The sequence below is a fragment of the Somniosus microcephalus genome, chromosome 11 (genome assembly GCF_052327205.1).
Source record: "Somniosus microcephalus isolate GS21.2 chromosome 11, FLI_Smic_1.0, whole genome shotgun sequence".
Lineage (NCBI taxonomy): Eukaryota > Metazoa > Chordata > Chondrichthyes > Squaliformes > Somniosidae > Somniosus > Somniosus microcephalus.
In genome coordinates this window covers 92,636,414-92,650,367 of record NC_140997.1, presented here as the reverse complement: position 1 = coordinate 92,650,367, position 13,954 = coordinate 92,636,414, and the positions used below count along the sequence as shown (strand labels likewise).

At 46.5% G+C, this 13,954-nt stretch overlaps 1 protein-coding gene across 2 annotated transcripts; it reads right to left on the bottom strand.

The window, feature by feature from the left end:
* Positions 1-5,079: 5,079 nt before the first annotated feature.
* pam16 (presequence translocase associated motor 16) lies at positions 5,080-12,699 on the bottom strand. Of its 2 annotated transcripts, none has more exons than XM_086001021.1 (5): positions 11,823-12,699; positions 11,468-11,552; positions 10,510-10,646; positions 6,404-6,469; positions 5,080-5,823 (listed from the first exon to the last, which is right to left on the bottom strand). In XM_086001021.1, the coding sequence occupies exons 1-5, from the start codon at positions 11,823-11,825 to the stop codon at positions 5,731-5,733; spliced, it is 384 nt and encodes a 127-aa protein (XP_085857147.1). In that variant the 5' UTR covers positions 11,826-12,699; the 3' UTR covers positions 5,080-5,730. The 2 variants fall into 2 exon arrangements, with proteins under 2 accessions (XP_085857147.1, XP_085857146.1); XM_086001020.1 differs by having other exon boundaries at positions 11,848-12,698.
* Positions 12,700-13,954: the final 1,255 nt, after the last annotated feature.

The following is a 13,954-nucleotide window of genomic DNA, read 5'->3' as shown; positions in this document are numbered from 1 at the left end:
GCCTTGGAATAAATGGAGCAGGACAGTGCGGAGCAACACGGAGTGAGTGTGTCTCATCAGAGTCCCAGCCAACATGTACACCACCCGACTGGCCATCAGAGCAGATACAGAGAGCCATCAGCCAATTTCAGTATGCAATGTACTTACAAACCAATAAAAAATAGCTCGTGGTGAAGGACATTGTCAATAAAAGTACAGAGAGGCTACTCAGTTCAGTAGCTAATTACACCAGAGCGCAAAGCAAACTGGAGAACCAGTGGCAATGGGAGATTTACAACTGTCACCTCAGTGCGAACCATTGGTGGATAACAAAACACGACGAAGACCCATGTTAAAGAGCATCACTCAACTCAATGGAATCCAATTACCAATGGGAGCCAAGTATAGTACTGCTCTGCTCATGTGTCGACGGTAAGATGAGATCACTGTGGAAATGTGTGCGCGCGACAAAGCATACATCCTGTGTGCTGCTTGCCAAAATGTTTGTAAACCTCTGTTTGTTTATAAGTAGTTTATTAATTTTATTATGTGCAAGACAAAGAAACATTTATCTTTCTGCAGGCTGCACACTGTTAGCTGCTGTTGACTATACTCGGACCCCAGTGGGTCTGGATTTCTCTCTCTCCTCCCCCCACCCCCCCTAGTATTAATAAGCTAAACGATAATGGATTAAGCTGTGTTAAAGGTCGGCTGTACAATGTGTGAATTATTGGAAAAGGCCCATATGGGCCTGGATCAGATTACTGCACATTCCACATTTTCCCAGCAGTATTTTTAACATGTTCAAAGTGCCTTTTTACACTAGAATATAAGTAGGTGTGACTCCCCTGATGGAGACTCACTGGGTAGCATTAGTTATTAAGGCTCAAGCTGATGCCATGTACTGAAGTCCTCTTTTTAGAGGAACACTACAGAATTTGAGGAAAAAGGTTAATAAAGTTTAATTTGTTAACTTACTCTGTGTTCAAAGACGGTTTCTTTGTTTCTGCCCATCATTTGGCCTCCTGCCATACCTGGAGCCATTGAGTGCCTCATGGGCGTCAGTTCCACAGGCACAGTCCAGAACATCCTAATGGTCCTTCTTCATGTGGGCAGGCAGCCTATTCGGCCACTTATTCAGCGACTTTCGCCCACATCCCAAAGTGATTCCCAGCCAATTAATAACTTTCTGAAGCTCAGTCACTGTTGTAATGGAGGAAGCGCAGCAGCCAATCTGCACACAGCAAGGTCCCACAATGAGATAAATGACCGCATAATCTGTTTTAGTGATGTTGGAAAGGGGGATAAAGGGATATGGGAACAGGGTGGGTGCGTGGGATTAGGATACTGCTTGCGTAGAGGATAAACATCAACATGGACTGGTTGGGTCAAACATTGAGTTGTAATTTGAAGTACTGTAAATTGGCTGCCGTGTTTCCTACATTACAATAGTGACTACACTTCAAACACGTCATTGGCTGAAGCGTTTTGGGATGTCCTGAGGTCATGAAAGGCGCTATAGAAATACAACTCTTTCAAGACGCACAACAAATGTTTCAACAGATTATTGCAAAGAATGAGGCCATATGGGTAGAACTTAAAAACAAAAAGGGGGCAAGCACTTTGCTGGGAGTGTACTATAGGCCCCCAAACAGTCAGGGGGAGATAGAGGAACAGATATGTAGGCAAATCTCAGAGAAGTGCGAAAATAATAGGGTAATAATAGTGGGGGATTTCAACTTCCCCAATATAAATTGGGACAGTCAGTGTGAAAGGCTTAGAGGGTGCAGAATTCTTAAAGTGCATCCAGGAGAGCTTTTTGAGCCAACATGTAGAAAGTCCTACAAGAGAGGGGGCGGTACTGGACCTAATCCTGGGGAATGTAGCCGGGCAAGTGGTGGAAGTGTCAGTAGGAGAGCATTTTGGCGACAGTGACCATAATTCGGTGAGATTTAAGGTGGTCATGGAAAAAGACAAAGACGGCCCGGAAATAAGGGTTCTAAATTGGGGGAAGGCCGATTTTAATATGATAAGGCAGGATCTGGCCAAAGTGGACTGGGAGCAGCTGCTTATAGGAAAATCCACATCAAAACAGTGGGAGACTTTCAGAAGGGAAATAGAGAGAGTACAACACCAACATGTTCCTGTAAAGGTCAAGGGTGGGACCAACAAGCAAAGGGAACCTTGGATGACAAGGGATATACAAAAATGCATTAGAAATAAAAGGGGGGCTTTTGGCAGTTACAAAAGACTAAAGACAGAAGAAGCCCTAGAGGAGTATAAAAAGTGCAGGGGCATACTTAAAAAAGAAATTAGGAGGGCGAGGAGGGGCCATGAAATAACACTGGCGAGCAAAATAAAGGAAAATCCTAAGATGTTTTATAAGTATATTAAGGGCAAGAGGATAACCAGGGAAAGGGTAGGGCCCATTAGGGACCAAAGTGGCAATCTGTGTGTAGAGCCAGAGGATGTAGGCGGGGTTTTAAATGAATTTTTTGCATCTGTGTTCACTATGGAGAAAGACGATGCAGACATAGAAATCGGGCAAGGGGACTGTGACATACTTGAACATATTAGCATCGAGAGGGAGGAGGTGCTAGCGGTTTTAGCGGGCCAAAAAGTGGATAAATCCCCAGGCCCGGACGAGATGTATCCCAGGCTGCTGTGGGAGGCAAGGGAGGAGATTGCAGGGGCTCTGACACTAATTTTCAGAACCTCTCTGGCCACAGGGGATGTACCAGAGGACTGGAGAACAGCTAACGTAGTACCATTATTCAAGAAGGGTAGCAGGGATAAACCAGGGAATTACAGGCCAGTGAGTCTAACATCTGTGGTGGGGAAATTATTGGAAAAAATTCTGAGGGACAAAATTAATCTCCACTTGGAGAGGCAAGGATTAATCGGGGATAGTCAGCATGGCTTTGTCAAGGGTAAATCATGTCTAACAAATCTGATCGAATTTTTCGAGGGGGTGACTAGTGGGGTGGATGAGGGAAATGCTGTGGATGTGGTTTACATGGACTTCAGTAAAGCTTTTGACAAAGTCCCGCATAGGAGACTGGTCAAGAAGGTAAGAGCCCATGGGATCCAGGGTGCCTTGGCGCGTTGGATCCTAAACTGGCTGAGTGGCAGGAGGCAGAGGGTGATGGTCGAAGGTTGCTTTTGTGACTGGAAGCCTGTGTCCAGTGGGGTACCTCCGGGATCGGTGCTGGGTCCCTTATTGTTTGTGATCTACATAAATGATTTGGATGAGAATGTAAAAGGTATGATCAGTAAGTTCGCAGATGACACGAAAATTGGTGGGGTGGTAAATTGCGAGGAGGAAAGCCTCCGGCTACAGGACGATATAAACGGGTTGGTCAGATGGGCGGAAAAGTGGCAAATGGAATTTAACCCTGAAAAGTGCGAGGTGATGCATTTTGGACGGACAAATAAGGCAAGTGAATACACAATGAGTGGTAGGACCCTAGGAAGTAGAGGGTCAGAGGGACCTTGGTGTACATGTACATAGATCCCTGAAGGCAGCGGAGCAGGTAGATAAGGTGGTTAAAAAGGCATATGGGATACTTGCCTTCATTAGCCGAGGCATAGAATATAAGAGCAGGGAGGTTATGATGGAGCTGTACAAAACGCTGGTGAGGCCACAGCTGGAGTACTGTGTGCAGTTCTGGTCGCCTCACTATAGGAAGGATGTGATTGCTTTGGAGAGGGTGCAGAGAAGATTCACCAGGATGTTACCTGGGATGGAGCGCCTCAGCTATGAAGAGAGGCTGGACAGGCTGGAGTTGTTTTCCTTGGAGCAGAGAAGGCTGAGGGGGGACCTGATTGAGGTGTACAAAATAATGAGGGGCATAGATAGGGTAGATAAAGAGGAACTTTTCCCCTTAGTAGGGGGGTCAATAACAAGGGGGCATAGATTCAGGGTAAGGGGCAGGAGATTTAGAGGGGATTTGAGGAGGAACTTTTTCACCCAGAGGGTGGTTGGAATGTGGAACTCAATGCCTGAAAGGGTGGTGGAGGCAGGAACCCTCAGAACATTCAAGAAGCATTTGGATGAGCACTTGAAATGCCATTGCATACAAGGCTATGGACCAAATGCTGGAAAATGGGATTAGACTGGACAGGGATGGATGGGCGGCGCATACACGATGGGCCGAAGGGCCTCTTTCTGTGCTGTAAAACTCTATGACTCTATGACTATGACTCTAATTATAGTGTAACCTGCAGTCTGTGTTCACAGTCAGGCAGTGACACATTCCAAGAGTTTATAAGGCAAAGGAGAATTACACAGCAATGATGGGAGTTCCCAGGGCAGGGGTCACCTTTGACTCTGAAAAATGTTGCTCCGTTCTAGTGAAAAGCTCAAGTATTTGGTGTTCAAGCAGATTGCAGAAACACTAAATATTTTAAATGTCTGGAAATTACAGAAATATTTGAAAAATTCTCAAACACAAGAGGCCAGAAAATCTCCCAGATAGTTTCATGGGTGCTGGGTTATACAACAGCTTGCATTTATATAGCGCCTTTAATGTAGTAAAACATACCAAGGCACTTCACAGGAGCGTAATCAAATAAACTGACACCGAGCCACGAGATATTCGGGCAGGTGACCAAAAGCTTGGTCAAATGTAGGTCTCGAGTGACTTAGAGGAGCGAGAGAGGCAGAGAGGTTGAGGGAGGGAATTCTAGAACTGAGCACCTAGGGAGCTGAAGGCACAGCCGCCACTGGTGAAGCGGCCAGAATCAGAGGGTCGCCAAGATCTCGGAGGGTTGTAGAGCTGGAGGAGGTTACAGAGATAGGGAGGGTTGTATGGCATACCCAAGATTTGGTAACTACCCCGGTCCTTCGATCAAGGAATTAACTCATTTGATTTTCCACATATAATTTATTAACTTAAGACAAAACTAAACAAAATGTGAAAGAGTGGAAGTGTGGTGGTCATGTCTGGGACTGTTCCTTTCTAGCGTGATCCATTTCTCCTCTAGTCCTGTGGGGAGAGTGCTGCAAATTCAACGAGCTCTACAATGGAAGGAAATGCTGATGTGCTACCTTCATGCTCCAATATTCATTAAATAAGCCGATACTGCATTCTCCGGAAGCTGGGAGCAAATTGCTGCAGGTAGGTTTTTATTTACAACCAGTTACACTGTATTTTAAAAATTACATTATAGATTTTTAAAAATGAAAACAAATGAATTTTTACAAGGTGTGCAGCTGCACTAAGTCCCGTTACAGTCCAGGGAGGTCACGCTGTGAGGCAAGACTAGAGATGGCCGTTCATTTTATATATACTCGAGCCCAGGGCCCAGTTACATTATTTGGCACCAAGACAGAAAGTGACTGAAGGGCAACATAAATTCCATTTCTGTCACATCCCATAAGAAACACTTAACTGGCCTACATAACACAATGGAGAGGATTTCTCGAAGAAACTTAATCTGACCTGCACATTCGATGTAAGTCAGTTGTGGGGAGCAGGGATGTTCATGAGGCTACATGAACCAACCTCTATGCATCAGCACCACTGTTGCATCACTAATTATTTCACCACACAGCCCCCAAAGTAAATGATTCACAACTGTCCTAAGGCTTGTCCAGCACCAAGGGAAGCCATCGATCTAGTGCTATCCCCCACATCTGGTACCTACCCCCATTCAATCAAGGACTGAACACATTTGATTTTCCACATATAATTTACACAGTTATGAATACAGAACTAAACAAAATGTGAAAGTGCAGGTGTCTGAGGGTCATGTCTCGGACTGTTTTGTCTGTTCCTTTCTCGCTCGATCCATTTCTTCAATGTGCAGTTCCTCATCGAGTCTCTCCTTTGCTCTCACCACCTAGCAACAGCAAAGATTCACTTTAGAAGTGAGGATTAAAAGTGCGTATTCCTACGTGTTTGTAAGAAAAAAAGTGTTTTGAAGTGACTCGGAGCTGGCTGGTAACACGCGGGCTCTTGCTAGCAGAGGCCAGTGGATAACAAACAGCAGCAAGAACAGCAGGTTTCCCCCCTTACCCCAAGGTCAGCTGAGTTGAGATTAGTTAATTCATGGCAGACCAGGAATCAAATCCAGACACGACCTGGTCTATGTGACTCAGTACCACACCTCGCATTACAGTCACTCACTTTGGGAGCTCAAAAAGCAAGACTCAAACCCATTCAGGGAGAAAGTGGATAACAAATTCCTAAAACATGAGTTATTAATTACAGCTTGGTTCCTTCAATATCATCCTTTGGGATTTAAAATCTTACAGCTTTTGAAAGGTTGGTTGGATATTACTGTTAGCTGGGGATTTAAAATAAAACAAGATTGTCGTCTTTTTACAGACTTTGAGATCTGATTAACTCCAGGGGAAACGTTTAATCAAGAGATTTGGTTCGATGCTACAGGTGGAACTGTATAAAGTATAAACCCTCACCTTGGACTGCAGGTAGAACGATCCACCAACTGACTTGTCGTTGACTTTGAATAAATGCTCATAGTTCTGTTTTCAAAGCGGGGGGGGGGGGGGGGAGAAAAAAAATCATGGTTAGAATGTTTACTGAGGCAGGAGGACAGGACATTAGAAAGCAGAGGGCCACTGGTGAATTAGCAGGGGATACATCAGGATCCATCATGTGTTTAGGAAACACCTCCACAAAAGAGGTGGATGACTCACTAACAGATACTGACCATCTCCTCGCACCAAACACAGTGTTAACAGCTCAAATCCCCAACTGTGCTACCCTCCCCCCACCAATACTTCAGTTCTAATCAGGAGCCGGTTTAAAGTGACAGTACTCTGCCATCCTCTGGTTGGTGGGGAAGTTACATGCGGGAAGTTACCAGTTGGTCCAGCTGGGTTCATAGTCAACGTAACTTCTACTCTACACCGCACCTCAATTCAGATTTGCATTTTACACAGGTAAAAGACTGACCATTGGGAATGTCTGTACTGCAGACTATTTGGTCACCAGTAACAGTGTCCAACAGAGTCTTGGTCAAAAGCAACATACTGCGGAAGCTGGAAATCTGAAATAAAAACAGAAAATGCTGGAAATACTCAGCAGGTCAGGCAGCATCGGTGGAGAGAGAAACAGAGTTAACGTTTCAGGTCGATGATCCTTCGTCAGAACTGGAAAAAGTTAGAGATGTAACAGATTTTTAAGCAAATGTAGGGGCAGGGAAAGGGGGGAGGGGAGGAAAGAACAAAAGAGAAGGTCTGTGATAGGATAGAAGGCAGGAGAGATTAAAAGACAAAAGAGATGATGGTGCAAGGCAAAAGGAGATGGTAATGGGACAAGTTAAGAAACAAAAGATGAGTCTAGATGAAGTGTAAATGGGAATGGCAGAATCATTAGCTGCCATGTGAAAAAAACCAGGGGCAGAGGTTATGGTCTGAAATTGTTGAACTCGATGTTAAGTCCAGAAGGCTGTAAAATGCTAATCGAAAGATGAGGTGCTGTTCCTCGAGCTTACATTGAGCTCTGTTGGAACAGTGCAAGAGGCCGAGGACGGAGAGGTCAGAGTGAGAGTGGTGCGGAGAATTAAAGTGACAGGCGACCGGAAGCTCGGGGGTCACTCTTACTGACTGAACGGAGGTGTTCCGCAAAGCAGTCACCCAATCTGCGTTTGGTCTCCCCAATGTGGAGGAGGCCGCATCGTGAGCAGCGAATACAGTATACTAAATTGCAAGAAGTACAAGTAAATCATTGTTTCACCTGGAAGGAGTGTTTGGGGCCCTGGACAGTGGAAAGGGAGGAAATAAAAGGGCAGGTGTTGCATCTCCTGCGCTTGCACGGGAAGGTACCGTGGGAAAGGGAATGGGTGTTGGGAGTGATTGAGGGGTACATCCGCGACTCTTCTGACGCCCTCCGCCACTTTAACAGTTTCCTGGCCCCAGCCGTCTCCTTTTCATTATGGATGTCCAATCCCTCTACACCTCCATCCCCCACCAGGATAGCCTGAGGGCGCTCCGTTTCTTCCTTGAACAGAGGCCCAACCAGTCCCTCCTCCGCCTGGCTGAACTTGTTCTCACGCTGAACAACTTCTCCTTTGACTCCACTCATTTCCTCCAAATTAAAGGTGTTGCTATGGGAACCCGCATGGGTCCTAGCTATGCCTGCCTTTTCGTGGGATATGTGGAACATTCTTTGTTCCAGTCCTACTCAGGTTCCCTCCCTCACCTCTTTTTCCAGTACATTGATGACTGTCTTGGTGTCGTTTCCTGCTCTCGCCCTGAACTAGAAAATTTCATTCACATTGCTTCCAATTTCCATCCTTCCCTCACCTTCACATGGTCCATCTCCAACTCTTCCCTGGCTTCTCAGTCTCCATTTCCAGGGAAAGGCTATTGACAAACGTTCATTATAAACCCACTTCCTCCCATCCTGACTCTATTCCATTCTCCCAGTTTCTGTCTCCGTCGCATCTGCTCTGACGATGCCATCTTCCATACCAGTGCTTACGACATATCTTCCTTTTTCCTCAACCGAAGATTCCCCTCGACTGTGGTTGACATGGCCCTCGACCACGTCCGTTCTATTTCCAGCACTTCTGCTCTCACCCCTTCCCCTCCCTCCCAGAACCACAATAGGGTTGCCCTTGTCCTCACCTTTCACCCCACCAGTCTCTACATTCACGCATCATCCTCTGCCATTTCCGCCACCTCCAGCATGATCGTTCCACCAAACACATCTTCCCTTCCCCTCCCCTTTCAGCATTCCGAAGGGACCACTCCCTCCACGACACCCTCGTCCACTCCTCAATCACCCCCGCCACCTTCCCGTGCAAGTGCAGGAGATGCAACACCTGCCCTTTTACCTCCTCCCCATTGTCCAGGGCCCCAAACACTCCTTCCAGGTGAAACAGCGATTTACTTGTACTTCTTGCAATCTAGTATACTGTATTCGCTGCTCACGATGTGGTCTCCTCTACATTGGGGAGACCAAACGCAGATTGGGTGACCGTTTTGCAGAACACCTCCGTTCAGTCCGTAAGCATGACCCCGAGCTTCCGGTCGCTTGTCACTTTAATTCTCCGCTCCACTCCCACTCTGACCTCTCCGTCCTCGGCCTCTTGCACTGTTCCAACGAAGCTCAGCGTAAACTCGAGGAACAGCACCTCATCTTTTGATTAAGCACTTTTTGCGGCCTTCTGGACTCAACATCGAGTTCAACAATTTCAGACCATAACCTCACAGACAGAACAGAAACCCCACAGTGCAGATAGAGGCCATTTCGGTCCATCGAGCCTGCACCGACACATATACCACCCGATCCCCGTAACCCCTACACCAACACATATCCCACCCTATCCCTGTAACCCCACGTATATAATCCCCCTAACATTAAGGGTCAATTTATCACAGCCAATCAACCTAACCCGCACATCTTTGGACTGTGGGAGGAAACCGGAGCACCCGGAGGAAACCCACGCAAACACGGGGAGAATGTGCAAACTCCACACAGACAGTCACCCGAGGCCGGATTCGAACCCGGGTCCCTGGCGCTGTGAGGCAACAGTGCTAACCACTATGCCACCTCGGCCCCTGTTTTTTTTCCACATGGCAGCTGTTGATGATTCTGCCATTCCCATTTACACCTCTTCTAGACTCATCTTTTGTTTCTTAACTTGTCCCATTACCATCTCCTTTTGCCTTGCACCATCATCCCTTTTGTCTTTTAATCTCTCCTGCCTTCCACCCTATTACAGACCTTCCCTTTTGTTCTTCCTCTTCTCCCCCCTTTCCCTGCCCCTACACTTGCTTAAAAATGTTACATCTCTAACTTTTTCCAGTTCTGATGATGGGTCATCGACCTGAAACGTTAACTCTGTTTCTCTCTCCACAGATGCTGCCTGACCGGCTGAGTATTTCCAGCATTTTCTATTTTTATTATAGATTCTTGGTCGACTATTTCCGTCTCTCTGCGAATCTCTTTCTGGCTGCACTGATCACGAACCAGTGAATCTGGGACATTTACTGAGGGGTTATCCAAACGAAGTGTAATTTTGTTATGAAGCATCTGAGCATTTGGAGCATTGGTATCAGCAACTCAAGGAAAGTTAAACTTGCAGACACTCCAATGCAGTACTGAGGGAGCCCTGCACTGCCTTTCGAATGAGACATTAAACCGAGGCCCCATCTGCTCTCTCAGGTGGACGTAAAAGATCCCACGACACGATTAAAGGAGGAGTTCTCCCTGGTGTTCTGGCCAATATTAATCCCTCAACCAACACCACCAAAAAATAGATAATTTGGTTATTCATTTGATGTTTGTGGGAACTTGCTGTGCGCAAATTGGTTGTCACATTTCCCTACTTTACAACAGTGACTGCTCTTCAAAAGTACTTCATTGGCACTTTGAGACATCCCAAGGACATGCTAAGGTGCTAAATAAATGCAAGTTTCTTTCTTTTACTACACCATCGCGCTCCACATTGGAGTTCTAGCCTCAATACAGTCCTAAATAATACAGCGTTTAGAGAAGGTAAGATTATCTCCCAGTATCTTCAGTTGCCAATAGCAGTGGCCGAACACTCTACCTTCTGGATGTCCTCTGAGCTGAGCTTTGCAACATTAAGAATCTGCTGTGCTTCCTGCAGCGACATTCCGGAGATGCCGGAGGCTGCGGCTGATTGACGCCCGGCTCGCCCGCGATCTTCTGCTGCGGCTCTACTTGCTGCAAGTAAACGGGGCGGGGAACAAACACCAGTCACAAACCCCATCAAACTGATCAACGTTACAGTAACGTCTCACTTCCAATCACCACGTTCAATAGTAACTTCATGGAGAGAATTGGATATATACTTGAAAAATTTGCAGTCCTATAGGGAAAGAGCAGGGGAGTGGGACTGTGATAGCACTTTCAAAGAGCCAGCACAGGCACGATGGGCTGAATGGCCGCCTGTGCTGGATGATTCTATGAAGTGTTAGCAGGACTGATGATTGATTCTTTTCCTCGCTGGTTTTCTCGCTTTTATAATAAAACATGTAAGTACCATCTCCTCACCAAATAATAGTTAATGCTAACTACAATCATTAACCGCAATGTATATATGGGGTTCCAAAGTCACCATCCAAAAGGGTCCAACCCGAAACGTCAACTCAAATTTCTCTCCACGGATGTTGCCTGACCTGCTGAGTTTTTCCAGCATTTTCTGTTGTTAATCCAAAACCTTAACCCGTCAGTGTCGGCTCTGACTCAGTGGGTAGCACGCTCGCTTCCGAGTCAGAAGGACGTGTGTTCAAGCCCCACTCCAGAGACTTGAGCACATAAAGCAAGGCTGACACTGCCAGTGTAGTGTTGAAGGAGTGCTGCACCGTCAGAGGTGTCTCAGGTGGATGTAAACGATTCCAGGGCACTATTGAAAAAAGAGCATTGGAGTTCTCCCTGGTGTCAATATTTATCCTTCAACCAACATCACTAAAAAGGCAGATTACAGTGGACACCCTACTTTAATCCAGCTGATTCTTTAAACGCCAGCCTCTCCGATTGCTCACCAGCGTATTCCTGCCTCAATGCGCGAGCAAACGCTCTCCCCACCACTTGGGCTCCCACCACGATGATCTGAGCCAAGTACTTGGCCTGCAGAGAGAAGATAGACACACAGTTACCTCTCAGCCCCCAGACAGCCGCACATCTGGAAATGAGATTATTGTCTTCCAGCAACTGCTCGTTTGTTTGACGTTTATGCCAGTCAGTATTTCACCCTGTGACCACATTTTACTAACAGGGGTCATAGAGAATATCCCTATCGGTGTAACCCCTTTCAGGGCATCCCGTGGGCAGAGTCACCCCAATCCCCCCCCGGGACAGAGTCACCTCCCCTCTCACCATTCTCTCGCTCTCTCTCACCATTCATTCTCTCGCTCACTCTCACCATTTTCTCTCCCACCGCCGCCGGCTACGCTCTCCGGGAATATCCGGGCACCGCGCGGAGTCAAGGGTAGCAACGGGTCAAAGGGCAAAAGCCGCCGCCGACAATCACAGCGCGGAAACAAGAGGAGACCTGTCTCTCGGCCGGAGTCAGTCTGCCGGCGCTGGCGGCCCCTGCTGGGGCGGAGAGCACACAGCGTAGCGCAGCCTGCGCCCTCCAGTGGCGGGGTACTGATAAGCAGGCGCGGCTCACACTGGGATTTTAACCAGAGGAACCCCCGCGGAGGCCTCAGGTAAGCTTTCGCCCCTCCCCAAACTCGAGGAGTTTTGCAAGCTGGAAGATTGTTATTTTATCAACACCCTCTGCCAAAATTAAGAGGATGAGGAAACCCTGATAAAGTTTACCTGGTTCTGAGGGGTAGAGAAAATTTGAACCTTAATATATTCAAATTAAAAGACTTGCATTTCTATAGCGCCTTTCACACTCAACAGGCCGTCCCAAAGCACTTTACAGCCAATGAGGTACTTTTTGAAGTGTAGTCACTGTCTGAATGTAGGAAATGCGGCAACCAAATTATACACAACAAGCTCCCACAAACAGCAATGCTCAGAATCTGTAGCAGGGTGAAGGTCAGAAGAATAACAGGTGAACAATTCAGATTTAATTCTTGCATCGAGGCTGGAGAACGTGTGTAGGCATTGAAAACCCAACAGTCAGTCAATTCAAGATATAATTGGATATTTAGCATGAGAGGGGTTTTTAGGAAGAGCCCACACTGGTCATTCCCAGTCCTGAACATGTCTATGGTACTAAATAAAAACAGAAAATACAAGAAAACCACTGCTGCAAACTGGGAGGCTCCACCCAAAACATTAACCCACCTTTTTCTCTTTTTAGGCACTGGTGAATTCTACTGTTCGAGTTCAGCGTTTCCTGTTCCTCATTCAGGTTTCCTGTATTGCTCTTTTTAAAAACCTCTAATAAAGTATAGCTGTCCTGACAGGCCCAGCATTTTGTAAATTGTGAGCTCAGTCAGCCAGCAACCATGCAACACACTCAGTGCATGTAAAAACCTCCCACCTTTGCAGTGATGGAATGACTGGGTCAAAGTTCAGTTGCCTGTTCAAGGGAAATGTGGCTGCAGACAGTTGGGATCCAATCACCTTTCATCCAAACCTGCATTTAAATCACCTTACCTGTGATTCTGTTATGAATATAATTGTAGGAGGAAGCAAGAGTTGCATTTCTATAGCGCCTTTCATGACCTCAGGACATCACAAAGCGTTTTACAGCCAATTAAGTACTTTTGAAGTGTAGTCACTGTTGTAATGTAGGAAACATGGCAGCCAATTTGTGTACAGCAAGCTCCCACAAACAGCAATGACTGGATCATCTGTTTTCGTGATGTTGGTTGAGGGATAAATATTGGCCAGGACACCAGGGAGAACTCCCCTGCTCTTTGATTAGTGCCGTAGGCTCTTTGATGTCCACCTGAGGGAGCAGACGGGGTCTCGGTTTAGGATCTCATCTGAAAGACGGCACCTCTGACAGTGCAGCACTCCCTCAGTACTACACGGAGCGTCAGCCTGGTTTATGAGCTCAAGTCACAACCTTCTGACTCAGAGGCGAGAGTGCTACCCATTGATCCACAGTAATACCTAAACAGGTCTCTCTGAGATACCTCAAAACTTCACATACAATGAATTACTTTGTAGGGCAAACACATCATGCAATTTGCACACAGCAAGTTCCCACAAACAGTAATGAGCTGAATGATTAATGAATCTGTATTTTGTGGTGTTGGCTGAGGGAGGAATGTTGGTTGGGATACTGGGAGAACTCTCCACTCAGATCCTGGAGTGGGACTTCAACCCACAACCTTCTGGCTCAAAGGTCACAGTGCCACTAACTGAGCCAATTATAAGGGACCTTTGCTAGCATGAAATTAGATTATTTTAAAGGCTTATTCAGCTTTGTTTACATGAACAGGCAGCTAATTTCCCCTCCCCCTTCATTTAATTTGCTGTGGCAACTCATCAAAGTTACTGCGATGGCACCTCCTTCCCCAGTGACCTGCACCACCCAGAAGGGCAAAAGCAGCAACGTCATG

Bases quoted from the DNA above. Each gene is read 5' to 3' on its own strand.
- pam16 (XM_086001021.1), bottom strand. The intron at 10,647-11,467 runs GTGAGCAATCGG...GTTTACTTGCAG, and splicing joins ATTGAGGCAGGAATACGCTG to CAAGTAGAGCCGCAGCAGAA. The intron at 6,470-10,509 runs GTAGAGTGTTCG...CTTTGAAAACAG, and splicing joins GCTCAGAGGACATCCAGAAG to AACTATGAGCATTTATTCAA.